The 17,227-nt window shown below is 51.3% G+C and overlaps 1 protein-coding gene across 1 annotated transcript in view; it reads left to right on the top strand.

Moving 5' to 3' along the window:
• Positions 1-635: 635 nt before the first annotated feature.
• Positions 636-17,227, top strand: part of LOC143973825 (sodium-dependent proline transporter-like) — a gene marked incomplete at its 5' end in the record, with an annotated part of 31,387 nt that continues 14,795 nt past the window's right edge. The window contains 8 exon segments of the mRNA XM_077474707.1: positions 636-852; positions 5,744-5,875; positions 7,600-7,748; positions 8,323-8,372; positions 8,776-8,914; positions 12,095-12,229; positions 13,926-14,029; positions 15,423-15,547. Of these exon segments, the coding sequence (XP_077330833.1) occupies positions 636-852; positions 5,744-5,875; positions 7,600-7,748; positions 8,323-8,372; positions 8,776-8,914; positions 12,095-12,229; positions 13,926-14,029; positions 15,423-15,547 (1,051 nt within the window).

Raw genomic sequence — 17,227 nt, 5'->3', positions numbered from 1 at the left:
GCGATGTGCATGCGCACGGGAGCTGCCACTAACGGCATGCTGCTGACGGCGATAGTGCGCCTGCGTGCCGCTGTCTATGGCGCAGGCGCCTGTCTTTTTGTAAATATCTCCTAAAAGGTGCAGGTTTGGGAGATATTTCTTGGACCTGCAGATGAGCCTTAATCTGAGAGAGGTCTGTAAGAATTTACAAGCACTTTAACCCCTGATGACATCACCGGGTCTCTGCGCTTCTCTATGCAATGCAGGCAGATCATGGCTGGTGGGAGGGGTCGGCAGGGGGCAGATTGTGGCTGGTTGGAGGGGCCGGCGGGGGGCAGATCGTGGCTGGCGGGAGGAGCCGGCAGGGGGCAGATTGTGGCTGGTTGGAGGGGCTGGCAGGGGGCAGATCGTGGCCGTAGGGAGGGGCCGGCAGGGGGCAGTATCACAATGCCTTGATAGGCGGGTGTCAATCTGGAGGCGTTCCTAGGCAGATTTCATTTACATAGGTAATACCCAGAAGTGACGATGAACCTCCATGATTGGAAGAACTGAAATCCAATGAAGAAAAAGGGGCGGGCCAGGGACATTTAACCTGGGGAGAAAAGGACTAGATGATGCTGGATGTCCATGTAATCTTCCTTCTTTTATTCTTTCAGGGGATATCAGCCGATCCGGGATCCGATCTCCATCCCAATGCCAGCCTCCCTCCATCATCATCAGCCCCTCAGTCTGGGCCCCTTGCCCTGCCTGCAGGCCCCGCCCCCCGTGAGACCTGGGGGGGGAAGTACGAGTTCCTGCTCTCCTGTATCGGGTACTGCGTGGGATTGGGCAACGTCTGGAGGTTCCCGTACCTCTGCTACAGGAACGGGGGAGGTGAGAGCACAGCCAGCCAATCATATGAGATTTCTGCCATCCCCACCACACCAGCTGAAACTCCAAATCAGGCGAAGGGGAGGGGTTTCTGCTACTCTATGACATCATAGGAGGGAGTGTCTGCCCCAGTCTCCACCCATCCTTTGTCCCCCTCCATAACTGATCTCCTCCATCCCCCATAACTGATCTCCTCCATCCCCCATAACTGATCTCCTCCCTCCCACATAACTGATCTCCTCCATCCCCCATAACTGATCTCCTCCATCCCCCATTACTGATCTCCTCCACCCCCCATAACTGATCTCCTCCATCCCCCATAACTGATCTCCTCCATCACCCATAACTGATCTCCTCCATCCCCCATAACTGATCTCCTCCATCCCCCATAACTGATCTCCTCCATCCCCCATAACTGATCTCCTCCATCCCCCATAACTGATCTCCTCCATCCCCCATAACTGAGCCCCTCCATCCCCCATAACTGATCTCCTCCATCCCCCATAACTGATCTCCTCCATCCCCCATAACTGAGCTCCTCCACCCCCCATAACTGAGCCCCTCCATCCCCCATAACTGATCTCCTCCATCCCCCATAACTGAGCTCCTCCATCCCCCATAACTGAGCTCCTCCACCCCCCATAACTGATCTCCTCCATCCCCCATAACTGAGCTCCTCCACCCCCCATAACTGAGCTCCTCCACCCCCCATAACTGAGCTCCTCCACCCCCCATAACTGATCTCCTCCATCCACCATAACTGATCTCCTCCATCCCCCATAACTGATCTCCTCCATCCCCCATAACTGATCTCCTCCATCCACCATAACTGATCTCCTCCACCCCCCATAACTGAGCCCCTCCATCCCCCATAACTGAGCTCCTCCATCCCCCATAACTGAGCTCCTCCATCCCCCATAACTGAGCTCCTCCATCCCCCATAACTGAGCTCCTCCATCCCCCATAACTGATCTCCTCCATCCCCCATAACTGATCTCCTCCATCCCCCATAACTGATCTCCTCCATCCCCCATAACTGATCTCCTCCATCCCCCATAACTGATCTCCTCCATCCCCCATAACTGATCTCCTCCATTCCCCCATAACTGATCTCCTCCATCCCCCAATAACTGATCTCCTCCATCCCCCAATAACTGATCTCCTCCATCCCCCATAACTGATCTCCTCCATCCCCCATAACTGATCTCCTCCATCCCCCATAACTGAGCTCCTCCATCCCCCATAACTGAGCTCCTCCATCCCCCATAACTGATCTCCTCCATCCCCCATAACTGATCTCCTCCATCCCCCATAACTGATCTCCTCCATCCCCCATAACTGAGCTCCTCCATCCCCCATAACTGAGCTCCTCCATCCCCCATAACTGAGCTCCTCCATCCCCCATAACTGATCTCTGATCTCCTCCACCCCCCCCCTCCATAGCTGAGGTCCTCCACCCCCCCCTCCATAGCTGAGGTCCTCCACCCTCCACCCTTGTCAGTTTATAGATCAATAAAGAACACTGGTTGGAGGAAAGTCACGCTGTGTTCTGGATCAGGTTCTATATTTATAGAGAACACAGATTGGAAAGTTTTGGTGTGTCCCGGGATAATGAGCCGAGGAAAATTGTGTTTACTCATCAGATTTCCTCTCCACACCCAACACATAATAAGCAAGTAGACTGACGTGACACCTGACCGATCGACATGTCAGACTGGTGACAACATCGCTAGATCGTTCCACCCAGAACAGGATACACTCCTACCTGGTGTCAGCCAAACCTCCTGAATCACTCTATTACTCTACTTTATATTTTTTCTCCATCCCCGTCTCTCCTCGGGAATAGATGGGGATGGAGACTGGTTCACCTCGGGAATAGATGGAGACTGGCTCTCCTCGGGAATAGATGGAGACTGGCTCTCCTCGGGAATAGATGGAGACTGGCTCTCCTCGGGAATAGATGGAGACTGGCTCTCCTCGGGAATAGATGGAGACTGGCTCTCCTCGGGAATAGATGGAGACTGGCTCTCCTCGGGAATAGATGGAGACTGGCTCTCCTCGGGAATAGATGGAGACTGGCTCTCCTCGGGAATAGATGGAGACTGGCTCTCCTCGGGAATAGATGGAGACTGGCTCTCCTCGGGAATAGATGGAGACTGGCTCTCCTCGGGAATAGATGGAGACTGGCTCTCCTCAGGAATAGATGGGGATGGAGACTGGATCTCCTCAGGAATAGATGGGGATGGAGACTGGCTCTCCTCAGGAATAGATGGGGATGGAGACTGGCTCTTCTCAGGAATAGATGGGGATGGAGACTGGCTCTCCTCAGGAATAGATGGGGATGGAGACTGGCTCTCCTCAGGAATAGATGGGGATGGAGACTGGCTCTCCTCAGGAATAGATGGGGATGGAGACTGGCTCTACTCAGGAATAGATGGGGATGGAGACTGGATATCCTCAGGAATAGATGGGGATGGAGACTGGCTCTTCTCAGGAATAGATGGGGATGGAGACTGGATATCCTCAGGAATAGATGGGGATGGAGACTGGCTCTTCTCAGGAATAGATGGCGATGGAGACTGGATATCCTCAGGAATAGATGGGGATGGAGACTGGATCTCCTCAGGAATAGATGGGGATGGAGACTGGATCTCCTCAGGAATAGATGGGGATGGAGACTGGTTCTTCTCAGGAATAGATGGGGATGGAGACTGGATCTCCTCAGGAATAGATGGGGATGGAGACTGGTTCTTCTCAGGAATAGATGGGGAAGGAGACTGGATCTCCTCAGGAATAGATGGGGATAGAGACTGGATCTCCTCAGGAATAGATGGGGATGGAGACTGGTTCTTCTCAGGAATAGATGGGGATGGAGACTGGCTCTCCTCAGGAATAGATGGGGATAGAGACTGGATCTCCTCAGGAATAGATGGGAATGGAGACTGGCTCTCCTCAGGAATAGATGGGGAAGGAGACTGGATCTCCTCGGGAATAGATGGGGATGGAGACTGGTTCTTCTCAGGAATAGATGGGGATGGAGACTGGATCTCCTCAGGAATAGATGGGGAGGGAGGCTGGATCTCCTCAGGAATAGATGGGGATGGAGGCCGGATCTCCTCAGGAATAGATGGGGATGGAGACTGGATCTCCTCAGGAATAGATGGGGATGGAGACTGGCTCTCCTCAGGAATAGATGGGGATGGAGACTGGTTCTTCTCAGGAATAGATGGGGATGGAGACTGGCTCTCCTCGGGAATAGATGGGGATGGAGACTGGCTCTCCTCGGGAATAGATGGGGATGGAGACTGGCTCTCCTCGGGAATAGATGGGGATGGAGACTGGCTCTCCTCGGGAATAGATGGGGATGGAGACTGGCTCTCCTCGGGAATAGATGGCGATGGAGACTGGATCTCCTCAGGAATAGATGGCGATGGAGACTGGCTCTCCTCAGGAATAGATGGGGAGGGAGACTGGCTCTCCTCAGGAATAGATGGGGATGGAGACTGGCTCTCCTCAGGAATAGATGGGGATGGAGACTGGCTCTCCTCAGGAATAGATGGGGATGGAGACTGGCTCTCCTCAGGAATAGATGGGGATGGAGACTGGTTCTCCTCAGGAATAGATGGCGATGGAGACTGGTTCTCCTCAGGAATAGATGGCGATGGAGACTGGTTCTCCTCAGGAATAGATGGCGATGGAGACTGGTTCTCCTCAGGAATAGATGGCGATGGAGACTGGTTCTCCTCAGGAATAGATGGCGATGGAGACTGGATCTCCTCAGGAATAGATGGCGATGGAGACTGGATCTCCTCAGGAATAGATGGGGATGGAGACTGGATCTCCTCAGGAATAGATGGCGATGGAGACTGGATCTCCTCAGGAATAGATGGCGATGGAGGCCGGATCTCCTCAGGAATGTAGGAATGCACACATTTACAGTAGCAGAGGTATTCTTGTTCTCCATAATCTGACCAGCTCACAGGAAGTCCTCTAGAGTCCCATATGCCTGTCCTGGGGATATATACATATCATCACTGGGGGAGGGGGACTTATATCATCACTTTGGCGAGGGGGGGGGGCAATGCACAGGGAGGTGATGAGGAAAGGGGCGTGGTCTTCCTGGCCATGTGAATCACAAGACTGGCTGGGGGGATTGTTGCGTGGAGGGGGGTTTGTTGTGTGATTGGTGGGTTTGTTGCGTGGAGGGGGGATTGATGCGTGGTGGGGGGGATTGCTGTGTGGAGGGGGGGATTGCTGTGTGGAGGGGGGGGATTGCTGTGTGGAGGGGGGGGGGGATTGCTGTGTGGAAGGGGGGGGATTGCTGTGTGGAGGGGGGGGATTGCTGTGTGGAGGGGGGGGATTGCTGTGTGGAGGGGGGGATTGCTGTGTGGAGGGGGGGGATTGCTGTGTGGAGGGGGGGGATTGCTGTGTGGAGGGGGGGGATTGCTGTGTGGAGGGGGGGATTGCTGTGTGGAGGGGGGGGATTGTTGTGTGGTGGGGGGGATTGTTGTGTGGTGGGGGGGATTGTTGTGTGGAGGGAGGGATTGCTGTGTGGAGGGAGGAGTTGTTGTGTGGACGGGGGGTTGTTGTGTGGACGGGGGGGTTGTCGTTTGGTGGGGAATAGCTGTGTGGTGGGAGGGATTGCTGTGTGGAGGGGGAGGGATTGCTGTGTGGAGGGGGGGATTGCTGTGTGGAGGGGGGTTGTTTTTTGGTGGGGGGATTGTTTGGTGGGGGTGATTGATGTGTGGAGGGTTCATAGGCATCGAGTCTCCTCCTTGTCGGATAAATGTGATCCTCCATATCCAGAGTAGAAAGCAGAATCAGATTGTTACATTGTATATGCTGATTGGTTGGATCGTATCTGATGGTGAGTGTGTTTTTTTTCCTCTTTTAGGAGCCTTCCTCATCCCGTACTCCATCATGCTCTTCTTCACCGGCCTCCCCCTCTTCCTGATGGAGCTGAGCCTGGGCCAGTATGGGGCCGCGGGGCCCATCACTGTCTGGAAGTGCTGCCCCATCCTGAAAGGTAATCTGCCAGAAAAGGGACAAAGGCCCCTGTGCTGTGTTAAGGCGGATTCTGTAACTGGGGGATGGGAGACTGGGGAAATGCTTCCTCCTGCCTGCAGCAGACTGATGAATGAATGAATGAAATACTTGTATAGCGCACAATGCGAACTGAATCGCCTCTAGGCGCTGTGATGACATCATCTCAACCTAGGCCAAGTCACTGAGTGGAGCTCAAGGGTGGCTTTATAATATAGCACTCTCCTGTAGGAGGCGCTGGATAGGACGGGTCCTGTACTACTTTTGGGCGACCTCGGGGCGACTTGCATTGACTTCTATACAGAAGTCATTTGCAAGTCGCCGCCGAGGCCGCTGCAGGTCGCGGCGAGGCAAGTCGGAGTCGCCTCGCTGCGCCTGCAGTGTGAACCGGCCCTTAATCTTTCCCACCATCTATTGTGTATCACCACTGCGCTAAACAAAACACTCTAAACTAAGCCGCCACTTTAAAAAAACAAAATGTGTACAATATTCCTTATCTAAACAATAGAAAAAGCGGCGCTGAATATAAATCCACACCAGTGAATTCAAAAATATTAAAGATGATAGACCCAGTCCAGTGAACATGAATTACTAAATGTTACTACACTGTGCAAGCCCTGCCCCGAGCATACAGAAAATTAATAGTTTGTATCGAAATTAATTAACACAAATTATTATATAGTGCATATCACCAGATGAATAGTGATAACAAATATATACGATCTGTTGAAAAAAATATCCTGTGACTAAATATTATTCAACACTAAAAAGTAAATAAACAAATAACGAGAATCAAATGAATTGTTTCAAGTTCTATCAAACAATGTCCACTTCCTAAAAACATTGTTACCAACACCACTGTGAAAAGCTCCTGAGAATATAATGTATCCCAGTAAAATCATAGTCCATACGTTGAATCTTCAGATCATAATCCAAATAATGGAATAGTGAAAAAAACGTTTAACCCGTGTCTCTTGTCTCTTGAATAAACAGCAGATTACATCTCCACTCCTCCACCACACCGCTCTAGATGTGACTCCTCTCCCCTTATGTGGTTACACTCACCCGCTGTATACGCCACACACTTTCCTGTTTGGCTGGATGTGCTTTTTCCCTTCACAGGGTTTAAATGGGGTATCCAGGTTTCCACTCCAGAATGCAGGGCTAGTACCATGGCTGTTCTCATAGACGCCACGGATGTTTCCATAGGTGTCACGGCTGTTCCCATAGATATGGCATGACATACAATGGTACGGCCCTCATGGGACCAGACATGTCTGACATACAATGGTACGGTCCTCATAGGTCATGTCTGACATACAATGGTACGGTCCTCATAGGTCATGTCTGACATACAATGGTACGGCCCTCATGGGACCAGTCATGTCTGACATACAATGGTACGGTCCTCATAGGTCATGTCTGACATACAATGGTACGGCCCTCATGGGACCAGTCATGTCTGACATACAATGGTACGGTCCTCATAGGTCATGTCTGACATACAATGGTACGGCCCTCATGGGACCAGTCATGTATGACATACAATGGTACGGCCCTCATGGGACCAGTCATGTCTGACATACAATGGTCCTCATTGATGACAATGGTTCTCCCTGCTCTAAATTCTGGGATATGGGTGAAATGTGGATTTCATTTTATCGGGGGGCCGGCAATGACCGATCGTTTCCCCATTGTCCTCCTCAGGTATTGGGGTCGGAATGCTCCTGGTCTCCTCTCTGGTCTCTCTCTATTATAACGTCATCATTGCCTGGACCTTCTATTACCTGGGCCGATCCTTCCAGAGCCCCCTCCCCTGGTCCTGCCAGGCCCCCAAGTACATCCAGCTGTGTGCGGTAAGATCCTGACCAATCCAGCATGTGTCATCTGTCGTGTGTTCCGTGTGTCATCTGTCGTGTGTCACCTGTCGTGTGTTCCATGTGTCATCTGTCGTGTGTCACCTGTCGTGTGTCATCTGTCCAGTGTGCCATCTGTCGTGTGTCCCGTGTGCCATCTGTCGTGTGTCCCGTGTGTCATCTGTCACGTGTGTCATCTGTCCCGTGTGTTGTGTGTCATCTGTCGTGTGTCCCGTGTGTCATCTGTCACGTGTGTCATCTGTCCCGTGTGTCGTGTGTCATCTGTCGTGTGTCCCGTGTGTCATCTGTCCAGTGTGCCATCTGTCGTGTGTCCCGTGTGCCATCTGTCGTGTGTCCCGTGTGTCATCTGTCACGTGTGTCATCTGTCCCGTGTGTCGTGTGTCATCTGTCGTGTGTCCCGTGTGTCATCTGTCCCGTGTGTCGTGTGTCATCTGTCGTGTGTCCCGTGTGTCATCTGTCATGTTTCATCAGTCGTCTGTCCCATGTGTCATCTCCCGTGTGTCATCTGTCGCGCGTCCCGTGTGTCATCTGTCGTATTTTTTGTGTTTTTCAGAACACATCCATTAACGGGTCTCAGTTCAGCGCCACAGAAGCGTTCTGGAAGTAAGTGAATGAATGGGGGTCCGTCTGTCTGTTGGGTTCTGGAAAGGAATTAATGGGCGGTCCGTCTGTCTGTCGGGTTCTGGAAGTGAATGAATGGGGGGTCCGTCTGTTGGGTTCTGGAAGGGAATGAATGGGGGGTCCGTCTGTCTGTCGGGTTCTGGAAAGGAATTAATGGGCGGTCCGTCTGTCTGTCGGGTTCTGGAAGTGAATGAATGGGGGGTCCGTCTGTCTGTCAGGTTCTGGAAGTGAATGAATGGGGGGTCCGTCTGTCTGTCAGGTTCTGGAAGTGAATGAATGGGGGGTCCGTCTGTTGGGTTCTGGAAGGGAATGAATGGGGGGTCCGTCTGTCTGTCGGGTTCTCTATGGTAATGAAGGTCTGTGGGCCGCTCTTCTCTCTTTGCAGTGAGGAGGTGTTGGGGGTGGTGCACAGCTCTGGCCTCAGTGATCCGGGTCCTGTGCGCTGGCAACTCGCCCTGTGCCTGCTCGCCGCCTGGCTCATCATCTTCCTCTGCATGCTGAAGGGGATCCACAGTTCAGGGAAGGTATGTCGTCATCTCCTCAACCCTATCCTCCCTCTTCATCTCCTCATCCCTATCCTCCCTCTTCATCTCCTCATTCCTATCCTTCCTCTTCATCTGCTCATCCGTATCCTCCCTCTTCATCTCCTCATCCCTATCCTCCCTCTTCATCTCCTCATCCCTATCCTCCCTCTTCATCTCCTCATCCCTATCCTCCCTCTTCATCTCCTCATCCCTATCCTCCCTCTTCATCTCCTCATCCCTATCCTCCCTCTTCATCTCCTCATCCCTATCCTCCCTCTTCCTTCATCTCCTCATCCCTATCCTCCCTCTTCATCTCCTCATCCCTATCCTCCTTCTTCCTTCATCTCCTCATCCCTATCCTCCCTCTTCCTTCATCTCCTCATCCCTATCCTCCCTCTTCCTTCATCTCCTCATCCCTATCCTCCCTCTTCCTTCATCTCCTCATTCCTATCCTCCCTCTTCATCTCCTCATCCCTATCCTCCCTCTTCCTTCATCTCCTCATCCCTATCCTCCCTCTTCATCTCCTCATCCCTATCCTCCCTCTTCATCTCCTCATCCCTATCCTCCCTCTTCCTTCATCTCCTCATTCCTATCTTCCCTCTTCCTTCATCTCCTCATTCCTATCTTCCCTCTTCCTTCATCTCCTCATCCCTATCCTCCCTCTTCATCTGCTCATCCGTATCCTCCCTCTTCATCTCCTCATCCCTATCCTCCCTCTTCATCTCCTCATCCCTATCCTCCCTCTTCATCTCCTCATCCCTATCCTCCCTCTTCATCTCCTCAACCCTATCCTCCCTCTTCATCTCCTCAACCCTATCCTCCCTCTTCATCTCCTCATCCCTATCCTCCCTCTTCATCTCCTCATCCCTATCCTCCCTCTTCATCTCCTCATCCCTATCCTCCCTCTTCCTTCATCTCCTCATCCCTATCCTCCCTCTTCCTTCATCTCCTCATCCCTATCCTCCCTCTTCCTTCATCTCCTCATCCCTATCCTCCCTCTTCCTTCATCTCCTCATCCCTATCCTCCCTCTTCATCTCCTCATCCCTATCCTCCCTCTTCCTTCATCTCCTCATTCCTATCCTCCCTCTTCCTTCATCTCCTCATCCCTATCCTCCCTCTTCCTTCATCTCCTCATTCCTATCCTCCCTCTTCCTTCATCTCCTCATCCCTATCCTCCCTCTTCATCTCCTCATCCCTATCCTCCCTCTTCATCTCCTCATCCCTATCCTCCCTCTTCCTTCATCTCCTCATCCCTATCCTCCCTCTTCCTTCATCTCCTCATCCCTATCCTCCCTCTTCCTTCATCTCCTCATTCCTATCTTCCCTCATCTCCTCATTCCTATCTTCCCTCTTCCTTCATCTCCTCATTCCTATCTTCCCTCTTCCTTCATCTCCTCATCCCTATCCTCCCTCTTCATCTGCTCATCCGTATCCTCCCTCTTCATCTCCTCATCCCTATCCTCCCTCTTCCTTCATCTTCTCATCCCTATCCTCCCTCTTCCTTCATCTCCTCATCCCTATCCTCCCTCTTCCTTCATCTCCTCATTCCTATCTTCCCTCTTCCTTCATCTCCTCATCCCTATCCTCCCTCTTCATCTGCTCATCCGTATCCTCCCTCTTCATCTCCTCATCCGTATCCTCCCTCTTCATCTCCTCATCCCTATCCTCCCTCTTCATCTCCTCATCCCTATCCTCCCTCTTCATCTCCTCATCCCTATCCTCCCTCTTCATCTCCTCATCCCTATCCTCCCTCTTCCTTCATCTCCTCATCCCTATCCTCCCTCTTCCTTCATCTCCTCATCCCTATCCTCCCTCTTCCTTCATCTCCTCATGCCTATCCTCCCTCTTCATCTCCTCATCCCTATCCTCCCTCTTCATCTCCTCATCCCTATCCTCCCTCTTCATCTCCTCATCCCTATCCTCCCTCTTCATCTCCTCATCCCTATCCTCCCTCTTCCTTCTCCTCATCCCTATCCTCCCTCTTCATCTCCTCATCCCTATCCTCCCTCTTCATCTCCTCATCCCTATCCTCCCTCTTCATCTCCTCATCCCTATCCTCCCTCTTCCTTCATCTCCTCATCCCTATCCTCCCTCTTCCTTCATCTCCTCATCCCTATCCTCCCTCTTCCTTCATCTCCTCATTCCTATCTTCCCTCTTCCTTCATCTCCTCATTCCTATCTTCCCTCTTCCTTCATCTCCTCATTCCTATCCTCCCTCTTCATCTCCTCATCCCTATCCTCCCTCTTCATCTCCTCATCCCTATCCTCCCTCTTCCTTCATCTCCTCATCCCTATCCTCCCTCTTCATCTCCTCATCCCTATCCTCCCTCTTCATCTCCTCATCCCTATCCTCACTCTTCATCTCCTCATCCCTATCCTCACTCTTCCTTCATCTCCTCATCCCTATCCTCCCTCTTCCTTCATCTCCTCATCCCTATCCTCCCTCTTCCTTCATCTCCTCATCCCTATCCTCCCTCTTCCTTCATCTCCTCATCCCTATCCTCCCTCTTCCTTCATCTCCTCATCCCTATCCTCCCTCTTCCTTCATCTCCTCATCCCTATCCTCCCTCTTCCTTCATCTCCTCATCCCTATCCTCCCTCTTCCTTCATCTCCTCATCCCTATCCTCCCTCTTCCTTCATCTCCTCATCCCTATCCTCCCTCTTCCTTCATCTCCTCATCCCTATCCTCCCTCTTCCTTCATCTCCTCATCCCTATCCTCCCTCTTCCTTCATCTCCTCATCCCTATCCTCCCTCTTCCTTCATCTCCTCATCCCTATCCTCCCTCTTCCTTCATCTCCTCATCCCTATCCTCCCTCTTCCTTCATCTCCTCATCCCTATCCTCCCTCTTCCTTCATCTCCTCATCCCTATCCTCCCTCTTCCTTCATCTCCTCATCCCTATCCTCCCTCTTCCTTCATCTCCTCATCCCTATCCTCCCTCTTCCTTCATCTCCTCATCCCTATCCTCCCTCTTCCTTCATCTCCTCATCCCTATCCTCCCTCTTCCTTCATCTCCTCATCCCTATCCTCCCTCTTCCTTCATCTCCTCATCCCTATCCTCCCTCTTCCTTCATCTCCTCATCCCTATCCTCCCTCTTCATCTATATCAGTCCCACCTTTTCTCTTTATATATCCCATCTGTTTGTATATAACTCCCCTCCCCCGCTGTCTCCACAGATTGTATATTTTACCGCCACCTTTCCATATGTTGTCCTGGTTGTTCTCATCATCCGGGGGGCCACCCTGGAGGGGTCTATAGACGGCGTGCGCTTCTACCTGACCGCCGACTGGAAGAGACTGCAGAGCGCTCAGGTATCACCCGCTGGGGGCGGGGGGGAGGGGCGCTAGGTTTCCTCCATGATCCTCCTGGGCTCCGTGGCACTCCTACATTCTATACATTACCCATCTGATGGACCCACCTGGCACCAAACCAATACCAGCTCTGTTACCCCAATCATCCCACGCAGGCAAGATGTTGGGGCAGAACCAAAGGAAGGACTCTTTATTGAATAGAAATCCCGGATTTTATACACTTCAGAATTCAGTCACCACAAAGACAATACAACCAAATACTACCCACAACATCTCACGAGATAACGAGGAGCCGACACAAGGCCAATCCCGTCCAATCCCGTCCAATCCCGGCCAATCCCAGCCAATCCCGGCCAATCCCGGCCAATCCCGGCCAATCCCGTCCAATCCCGGCCAATCCCGGCCAATCCCAGCCAATCCCGGCCAATCCCGGCCAATCATCCGACAGACAGAAACAATAGGTGACTCCATTAACTTCATTAACAATGGGAAAGCACACCAAGGCGGCACTCAATAGAAGAGACCCCCAATACAATGTCACCCTGATCCACTCACCAATACAATATCACCCTGATCCACTCACCAATAGGATGTCACCCTGATCCACTCACCAATACAATATCACCCTGATCCACTCACCAATAGGATGTCACCCTGATCCACTCACCAATAGGATGTCACCCCGATCCACTCACCAATAGGATGTCACCCCGATCCACTCACCAATACAATATCACCCCGATCCACTCACCAATAGGATGTCACCCTGATCCACTCACCAATACAATATCACCCTGATCCACTCACCAATAGGATGTCACCCCGATCCACTCACCAATACAATATCACCATGATCCACTCACCAATAGGATGTCACCCTGATCCACTCGCCAATACAATATCACCCTGATCCACTCACCAATACGATGTCACCCTGATCCACTCACCAATACGATGTCACCCTGATCCACTCACCAATACGATGTCACCCTGATCCACTCACCAATACAATAACACCCTGATCCACTCACCAATAGGATGTCACCCCGATCCACTCACCAATACAATATCACCCTGATCCACTCACCAATACAATATCACCATGATCCACTCACCAATAGGATGTCACCCTGATCCACTCGCCAATACAATATCACCCTGATCCACTCACCAATACGATGTCACCCTGATCCACTCACCAATACGATGTCACCCTGATCCACTCACCAATACAATATCACCCTGATCCACTCACCAATACAATATCACCCTGATCCACTCACCAATACAATATCACCCTGATCCACTCACCAATACAATATCACCCTGATCCACTCACCAATAGGATGTCACCCTGATCCACTCACCAATAGGATGTCACCCTGATCCACTCACCAATAGGATGTCACCCTGATCCACTCACCAATACAATGTCACCCCGATCCACTCACCAATAGAATGTCACCCCGATCCACTCACCAATACGATGTCACCCCGATCCACTCACCAATACGATGTCACCCTGATCCACTCACAATACAATGTCACCCTGATCCACTCACCAATACGATGTCACCCTGATCCACTCACAATACAATGTCACCCCGATCTTTTTTGTACGGACACCAGATAATTGCCCTATCAGATGACGCTCCTCTAATCTATGGAGACTTCATGTCATGTCTGTCCTCTCCAGGTATGGAATGATGCCGCCTCTCAGATCTTCTACTCTCTGGGGATCGGCTTTGGTGGTTTGCTGTCCATGGCTTCATACAACAAGTTTGACAACAATGTCATCAGGTAAGTGGCGCACCTACCTGTGCTCTGCCGGCACAGTCATGTTGTATTGAATGGAGGCACCATGGTGTGAGATGGATTTCCCTTTGTGGAGATGAGTTCTTCGGATAAAGTGGTTGTACGCCCTCCTTGTCACAGTCTAGGGTCTGGCTTCTAGGAGACCAGTAGCTATGGAGGTAGAGAGGATCCCACCCGCCAGGAGTTGAACAAGCCGGGGTCCAGTAGCAGATATAGCAGGTAGGGATCGCCAGGAAACAAGCCGAAGGTCAGTAACAAGTGGTCGCAGGTAGGGCTCTAGCAGAAGCCTAGTCAAGGAACAAGCCAAAGGTTGGTAAGAACCATTACTGGAGATGAGGAGAGGTGCAGGAAAGACCAGAGTGAGATATCAGCCGGAGAGAGCACAATAATCTGGCAAACAGGAAGTGCAGCGACATGGCTTAACTCAGGAAGTTCATGGGTGGAGCAAAGGGTTCAAGGTTCACCAGAAACAAGACACAAGGCCGGATTGTCCAATGGATCAGATAGGGAGCTGTCCAGGATCTAAGGTGGTTCAGCGAGACACAGCAGAGCCCCCAGTGCAGTGATTGGCCTCGGGTGACACACAGAGATCAGACCAATCCTCCTACATAAGTTGTACCCGTTTATCTGCCCTCTTCTCTACATCCTTCCAAAGTGCAGAATTTACACAGCATTTCCTAGCTCTGAAAAGCAGGATGTGGGGACCAGTGTTGCATCCGTGAGGAGAGCTCTGAGAGCTGATTGGAGGGAAGGGACACACCCTCCTGCACACAGGAACAGAGCCAGGGCTGTCAATCACAGGCTGTGGGATGGAGGTCCCTCCCCTGTCACCTTTTATCTCTTGGTGTCAGGAAATCTTGTCAGAAGTGACTCATGCAGATATCAGAGGAAGGAGGCGGCAGACAGAAATAACACTCAGTGCTCTGGACTGGGACAAGTACACACTATAGAGGGATGCGCTATGTTCAGATTTCATGTCTGAGATTTACAACCACTTTAATCGGACATCACCATTAGGGTTAGGGCACCAGACATCACCATTACTCTCCTATATTTCCCAGATCAGTGATCAGCATGCTGGATAATCTCCCTCCATCAGAGGAGTCCCCTGGGAGGAGGATAACACTAGAGGGAATCTGAAGCTTCCTCCCTGAGGGTCACAGTGGGAGCTCACTGATTGGCTGACCTGACTCATAACCGCCGGCCAAGTGTTTGCTTCCACTGTTCAGCCTGTATTTATATAATATGATGTGTGATCGGATTGCCCCCCGCGAGGCAGAGAGGCTCCTTTCCTCCAGATTTGGGCCATTCCCTTGTTGTGTCCTCTGGAGAGGCATGAGGTGTGGTCTGGCTCACTGATGTCCTGTCTGTCCCTCAGGGACACGCTGGTTATCGCCATTGGAAACTGCTGCACCAGCTTCTTCGCCGGATTCGCCATTTTCTCCATCCTCGGTCACATGGCCTGGAAGAAACGCGTGCCGGTCGGGGAAGTGGCTGATTCCGGTGAGTTACATGAATATTGTGCAATCATTGTACCTGAAAATGTAGAGCTGAGAATTTACCCCGAACCCCAGAATAATCCCCCAACACCAATGTAACCCTGAACCCCAGAAAAATCCCTGAACCCCAGAAAAATCCCTGAACCCCAGAATAATCCCCCAACACCAATGTAACCCCCGAACCACAGAATATTCCCCCAACACCAATGTAACCCCCGAACCCCAGAATATTCCCCAACACCAATCTAATCCCCAAACCCCAGATTAATCCCCCAACACCAATCTAATCCCCGAACCCCAGAATATTCCCCGAACCCCAATGTAATCCTCCGACACCAATCTAATCCCCAAACCCCAGAATAATCCCCCAACACCAATGTAACCCTGAACCCCAGAATAATCCCTTGAACCCCAGAATAATCCCTGAACCCCAGAATAATCCCCCAACACCAATGTAACCCCCGAACCACAGAATATTCCCCCAACACCAATGTAACCCCCGAACCCCAGAAAAATCCCCGAACCCCAGAATAATCCCCAAACCCCAATGTAACCCCCGAATCTCAGAATAATCCCCCAACACCAATGTAACTCCCGAACCCCAGAAAATTCCCCGAAACCCAAAGTAATCCCCGAATTGCAGAATAATCCCCCAACACCAATCTAATCCCTGAACCCCAGAATTATCCCCCAACACCAATGTAACCCCCGAATCTCAGAATATTCCCCAAACCCCAGAAAAATCCCAGAACCCCAGAAAAATCCCGAACCCCAGAATAATCCCTCAACACCAATGTAACCCCCGAATCTCAGAATATTCCCTCAACACCAATGTAACCCCCGAATCCCAGAATAATCCCCCAACACCAATGTAACCCCTGAATCTCAGAATATTCCCTCAACACCAATGTAATCCCCGAACCCCAGAATAACCCCCAAACCCCAATGTAACCCCTGAACCCCAGAATAATCCCACAACACCAATGTAACCCCCCAATCTCAGAATATTCCCCCAACACCAATGTAACCCCCGAACCCCAGAAAAATCCCCGAACCCCAGAATAATCCCCAACACCAATGTAACCCCCGAATCTCAGAATATTCCCTCAACACCAATGTAACCCCCTGAACCCCAGAATAATCTCCAAACCCCAATGTAACCCCCGAATCCCAGAATAATCCCCCAACACCAATGTAACCCCCCAATCTCAGAATATTCCCCCAACACCAATGTAACCCCCGAACCCCAGAAAATTCCTCGAACCCCAATGTAATCCCCGAATTGCAGAATAATCCCCCAACACCAATCTAATTCCTGAACCCCAGAATTATCCCCCAACACCAATGTAACCCCAGAAAAATCCCCAAACCCCAGAATAATACCCAACACCAATGTAATCCCCGAACCCCAGAATATTCCCTCAACACCAATGTAACCCCCGAATCTCAGAATATTCCCTCAACACCAATGTAACCCCCGAATCTCAGAATATTCCCTCAACACCAATGTAACCCCTGAATCCCAGAATAATCCCCAAACCCCAATGTAACCCCTGAACCCCAGAATAATCCCACAACACCAATGTAACCCCCCAATCTCAGAATATTCTCCCAACACCAATGTAATCCCTGAACCCCAGAATAATCCCCCAACACTAATCTAATCCCCGAACCCCAGAAAATT

Source organism: Lithobates pipiens, unplaced genomic scaffold (assembly GCF_037356315.1).
Source record: "Lithobates pipiens isolate NorthernLeopardFrog02 unplaced genomic scaffold, aLitPip1_a1.2 Scaffold_121, whole genome shotgun sequence".
Taxonomy (NCBI): domain Eukaryota; kingdom Metazoa; phylum Chordata; class Amphibia; order Anura; family Ranidae; genus Lithobates; species Lithobates pipiens.
This window is presented reverse-complemented; position numbering and strand designations above follow the sequence as displayed.